The sequence below is a fragment of the Echinops telfairi genome, unplaced genomic scaffold (assembly GCF_000313985.2).
Source record: "Echinops telfairi isolate 266 unplaced genomic scaffold, ASM31398v2 ScPeMD7_23;HRSCAF=83, whole genome shotgun sequence".
Taxonomy (NCBI): domain Eukaryota; kingdom Metazoa; phylum Chordata; class Mammalia; order Afrosoricida; family Tenrecidae; genus Echinops; species Echinops telfairi.
The window spans coordinates 69,355,490-69,361,224 of NW_022103920.1; the positions used below are offsets into that span (position 1 = coordinate 69,355,490).

The 5,735-nt window shown below is 41.8% G+C and overlaps 1 protein-coding gene across 1 annotated transcript in view; it reads left to right on the forward strand.

Moving 5' to 3' along the window:
* LOC123521526 overlaps nt 1–5,735 on the forward strand; it is a gene marked incomplete at its 5' end in the record, with an annotated part of 15,682 nt that overhangs the window by 6,471 nt on the left and 3,476 nt on the right. Inside the window, 2 exon segments of the mRNA XM_045288653.1 lie at nt 1,345–1,487; nt 2,247–2,326. Coding sequence (XP_045144588.1) covers nt 1,345–1,487; nt 2,247–2,326 — 223 coding nt within the window.

The following is a 5,735-nucleotide window of genomic DNA, read 5'->3' on the forward strand; positions in this document are numbered from 1 at the left end:
CTGTCTTTTTTAATCACTTTATTGGGGGGGGGGCTCTTACAAATCTTATACCAATCCATCATTCAATTGTATTAAGCACACTTGTACATACGTTGCCATCAACATTTCCAAAACATTTTTTTTCTACTTGAGCCCTTGGTATGAGCACCTTTTTCCCCCTCCACCCCCGACCCTTCCACCCTCGTGAATCCTTGATCAATTATATATTATTGTTATTTTGTATCTTACAATGTCCCTTCATCCACATTTGTTATTCTTCCCCCATTCCTGTCTTTTTCAAACATAGTTTTTCAATTTCCTGGTTTTGTATGTGTCCCTGCTATTTCTGTGGGTGTGCTAGTTGCAAAAAAAAAAATTACAGCTAATTTTTAAAAAGTTAATACTTTTAATGATATACTAAAAACTTAAATGTCCAGTTAGTCAATGGCAGCATTCCATTTATTTTGTTACCCACGTGCTTAATATCTTGTTAGTTTGAGTTTGTTACTCAATCTGCCTGAGTAGAGAAGAAATAGAACATAGTATTAAGAGTACAGCTACTGGAGCCAGATTGTGTCACTTTGATTCTTGACTTACTGCCCATCCCGTGCCTTCCTCGCCTAGACCGTGGATTGACTGTGATGGAATCCACATCGCAGGACGGTTGTGAGCCACCAGACTGAGCACAGTGCTTCTCTCGAGTGAATGTGTATGACCCAGTGTGCTTCATTTGGAAGTCATGAGCAGCACTCACAAGCTATATTTACATCTTAAAATTGTGTATCATTATGAACAAAACATGACGGCAATAACAGTGGGATGATAATGGTGAATGTTATTTCCTTGTGTTGAAAATGAGAATTTTTTGAATTGGAAAATTAATATACTTATAAATCATGTGCATGTTATTTGGTGGGTTATAGTTATACAAGTCGGTTCAGGTGTGATTAAAATGGAACACGTGGACTTCCTTGTGTGCTCTGCAGTAAGCCATTAGGAGAGAAATGCCAGAGACCCTCTCTTGGACACAGGCTAGGAGCTCAGGAAACGCCCTAGTACAATATAAAGCAGAATTCCAGGTACACGCCACGTTGTAAAGTAGTAATTGAGAAGTTTTATAAAAAGGCTTCTGAGAGATGAAAGGAAATGGGATTTGAATTGGACTTTGAAACAGAAGGACCACATGAATTGCAAAATAAATTATAGACATGATAAGCAAACTTTTATTTACCATTTATAAATCACTTATATTTTGCCACTCCTAGGTCCTGATGTCCCATAAATGACAACATATTCTGAGAGAATTCATGAACGGAGACAGTTGTAATTAATTGCTAAGTTGGTCATTTGTCTTTGTGTGTCTAGTGTATGGAGGCCAGTTACTGAAAGACGATAAACAGAAGAACGGTTCAGAAAGATTTATTACCTATATGCCTCGTGAATGCCCCTGGCATGCAAACCTAATTTTACCCAAAGACCCATGGCCCCTAAGATTGGCTTCCTTCACGGTGAGTCGGTGGACAGCTGTTGGGAAGTGTCTTCGGCACGGTGGGAACAGTTGGGGCAGTGCAGCAGGAGCCTTGGATTCACTCTCGTGTACAATGCAAGGCACCGGAGCGATGCTGTGGGTTAGGCATTGGACTGTTAACTGCAAGGTGGGTGGCTCAAACCCAACGACTGATTCTCGAGACAAACCTGAGGCTGTTTGCTCCGGTTAAGATTCGCCACTCTCAGAACCCCAACGCGGGGCTGCTATGAATCGGAATAGACGCGATGGCAGTGGGTTTATATGTTTAGTGCACAGAAACTAAGGTAAAGAAAGCTTGCAAATCTCGTAAATGCAAAAGGGGATTGCTTATCTAGGAATATTATATTCTTTTCTTACCACAGAGGAGTGCTGGTGGGCAAGCCCTGATTGCTACCCACAGTGGGGTGCTCCACACCTGTCCGTTCTTCTACAGGAGGAAGGGAAGGCTGTTTGCTCTCCAAGAAACCCTGCAGAGGGACCTTGAGGGCAGTGAGCTGGTTTCTGATTACAAAAATAGTTGGTATGGTGAATGTGAGATCTGTATATTGTCAAGGATTTTCTCTAAATTACTGTTACCTCTTTATGAACAGCTTATTATCCCTGCATTTCTAAGCAGAATAGGTTAAGGCCTGAACATGCGGATCCGGCTTTTACAGCAAAAGTTGTTAGGTAGCAATACAAAAATTAAAATCTATATGTTCTTGTTTTTGCTAACTTCCTGGGCACTGTCTTCCTGAAGAGACACAGAAGGAAGCATGATGCCTACAGTGCATTTATGGATCGTGTGGAAGAAAAGTTTAGCCAAGCACACAAGAACAGGTGGGCAAAAAACTTTAGAATTTGTTGTCAAGCACTTATGCTCTTTCAAACTGTTACTCAGTTACTCTTGTAAGTCATATGTACTGCACCCTATGGAAGTTTTGCTATCATAATCAGTTGCCATGGAGTTGTTTCTGATTCTTGATGACCCCATGTGTATCAAAGTAGAGTGTCCTCTGTAGGGATTTCAATGGCTGATGTTTTAGGATGTTGATAACCAAACCTTTCTTCCAAGGCACCTCTAAGTGAACCTGAACCTCCAGCATTTCAGTTAACTGTCAAAGACGTTAACTCTTTATACCATCCAGGCTCTCCTCGACGGTCACAGAAGCTATCAATGGGGCATTTGGATGCTATTCAGACCCTTTTAAAGGGAGTCCGAAAGAATCCAGTCTCTGGCTCAGATTCTAATTTTTTTCCTAGGTTTCACTGGGAATGCTGGGAAACTATTGCTATGTCAAGGCACAAGCTTTAGCAATTGGAGAGTTCCTGCCTATTCTCTCCTCAGCCTGTGTGATTCCAGAGCATTTCTGCCAGACCTCCAACGGCCGGCCAGCAGCTCGGCACCCTCTCATGGGGAGCTTTCTCTGCCGGCCAGAGCTCCACAAACAAACTGGGGGGGGGAATGTCTCCCAGGAGCAACCCTCAAGCTATGAAGTAATTGTTTTGCACAATTTCCCAGAGTTCCCCAAACTAATTTCTTACGCTTTGTTGGCTTCCTGCCTTTTCCTGTCTCACACCCTCACATTCTCGCCTATGTTTTTGAGATCACTCTTGGATCCTCTAGAATCCCATTCCAGTGTCTGCTTCTGGGGAAACCTAAATTGAGATGGCAGGAAACAGAACAATGGCTATGTTCATTATCCTAAAAGGTCGAGAGCTTGGCTTTGAACCCCAGCCTTAGCATCTGCTTTTGCACAGAGTATTTAACCACACTCTTCCTCATTTTTTTTACCTGTAAAATTCAGATAATGTGTACTGTCCTCAGCTGCAGACAAGAGGCATCTGAGTGACAGTGTACTCTATGGATTCTTCTCTTTCATCTGTCAATGAAATCTGTAGGAAAAAGGTGGAAGGGTACTGGAAAAAGTTGGAGTTTGGTCAAAATATGTTCAAATTCTAACAGAACCACCATCATCCTGTGCTCTTGGATGACTTGCTTCATTTTCTGACCTTATTTGCTCAATAGAACAAGGGAATACTGTGTGACTAGAACAAGGGAATACTGCCTTGTTTAAACATAAGGAAAGTATGCTTTAGAGTGGTATTTTCTCATCATACTTATTCAGTGTGTGTGCTGAGCAAATCATCTGAGAAGGTAGCTAATATGAAGAAGAGGGCAGCATCAGGATTGGAGGATGGTTTATGAACAACCTGGCATATACAAAGGACACAACCTTGCTTGCTGGAAGTGAGGAGGCCTTGAGACACTTGCTGATGAAGATCAAGGATGGCGGCCTTCAATATGGATTACAACTCAATGTAAAGAAAACCAAATGCTCACAATTACACCAATGGGTAACATCACGATGAAGTTGACCAGGATTTTGTCTTACTTGGATCCACAGTCAACCTTTGAGGAATCCAACAAGGCATTGCATTGGGGAGATCTGCTGCACAAGAACTTTTTTAAAGCACTGGAGAACAAGGATGTCACTCGGAGGTGTAAGGTGTGCCTGATCCAAGCTCTGGTATTTTCAGTGACCTCATATGCATGTGAAAGTTGGACATGGGATATGAAAGACTGGACAGGAATCAATGCATTTGAATTATGGTTCTGGTGAAGAATGTTGAAAGTACCATGAACTGCCAAAAGAACAAACATCTTAGAAGAAGTAAATCAGAATTTTCCTTGGAAGAGCATTCTTGGTCTCTTTAGACATGTTGTCAGAAGAGGCCAGTCCCTGGAAAAGGACATCATGTTGGTGAAGTAGAAGGACAGCAGAAAGGAGGAAGGGCCTCAAGGAGATGGATTGATCCAGTAGATACAATAATGGGCTCAACTATCACATCAATCATGAGTCTGGTGCAGGACCAGGCAGTGTTTCCTTCTGTTGGACATAGGATTGTTGTGAGTCAAAATCATCTTGATGGCACCTAACAGCAACATCTTGTAGCAAAATGCAGGATACAACAACAAAGAAATGAAATGGCAGTCTGTCCTTCATAGTTTCATAAAGCTATTAGAGAAGTCTAAGCCCCCTGTTGACTGGTAACGCTATGATTCGGGGCGTCCTGCTTCAGCCAGAACCTCAACCTTCCTATCAGTCACTAGGAAACATCTTCTATTAGCCTACATCTTCTATGTACCTCAATAGCCCATAGGCTTCTCAGAACAAAAGTATTTTGATCCAAAATTACATTTTATCATTAATATTTTCTTATCAAAGCCCAATATAGTAAATAAATGAGACTCTGCAAGTGTTCAATGATAACATGGCTTAATTTCTTTTCAAATGAGGACTTTTCAAAAATTCTTTTATTGGGGGCTTTTACAGCTTTTTAAAAAAATCATTTTATCGGGGGCTCTTACAGCATTTATCACAATCCATACTTTCATCCATTATGTCAAGCACATTTGTGCATATGTTACCATCATGATTTTCAAAACATTTTCTTTCTACTTGAGCTTTTGGTATTAGCTCATTTCTCCCCTCCCCCACCTTCCTTCCCTCATGAATCCTTGATGATTTATAAATAATTATTTTTTTCATGTCTTAAACCGACTGCTGTCTCCCTTCACACACTTTTCTGTTGTTTGTCCCCCGGGAGAAGAGGATCACAACTGATCATTGTAATCGGTCCCCTCTTTCTCCCCCCACCTTCCCCTTACCCTCCTGGTATTGCTACTCTCATTATTGGTCTTGAGGATCCTATCTGTCCTGGACTCCCTGTGTTGTGAGCTCTTATCTGCACCAGCGTACATGCTCTTGGCTAGCCAGATTTGTAAGGTAGAACTAAGGTCATGATAGTGGTGGGAAGGAAGCATTAAAGAACTAGAGGAAAGTTGTATGTTTCATCAGTTCTATACTGCACCCTGACTGGCTTGTCTCTTCCTGTGACCCTTCTGTGAAGGGATGTCCAGTTGCCAACAGATGGGATTTGGATCTCCACTCTGCACTCCCCGTCATTCACATTGATATGATTTTTTATTCTGGGTCTTTGATGACTGACACTTGATTGCATCGACATCTCATGATCACACAAGCTGGTGTGCTTCTTTCATGTGGGCTTTTTTGCTTCTCAGCTAGATGGCCACTTGTTTATTTTCAAGCCTTTAAGACCCCAGACACTATATCTTTTGATTGCTGGGCACCACCAGCTTTCTTCACCACATTTACTTAAGCACCCGCTTTGTCTTCAGCGATCGTCGGGAAGCTGAGCATAACAGAATGCCAGGTTAATAGAA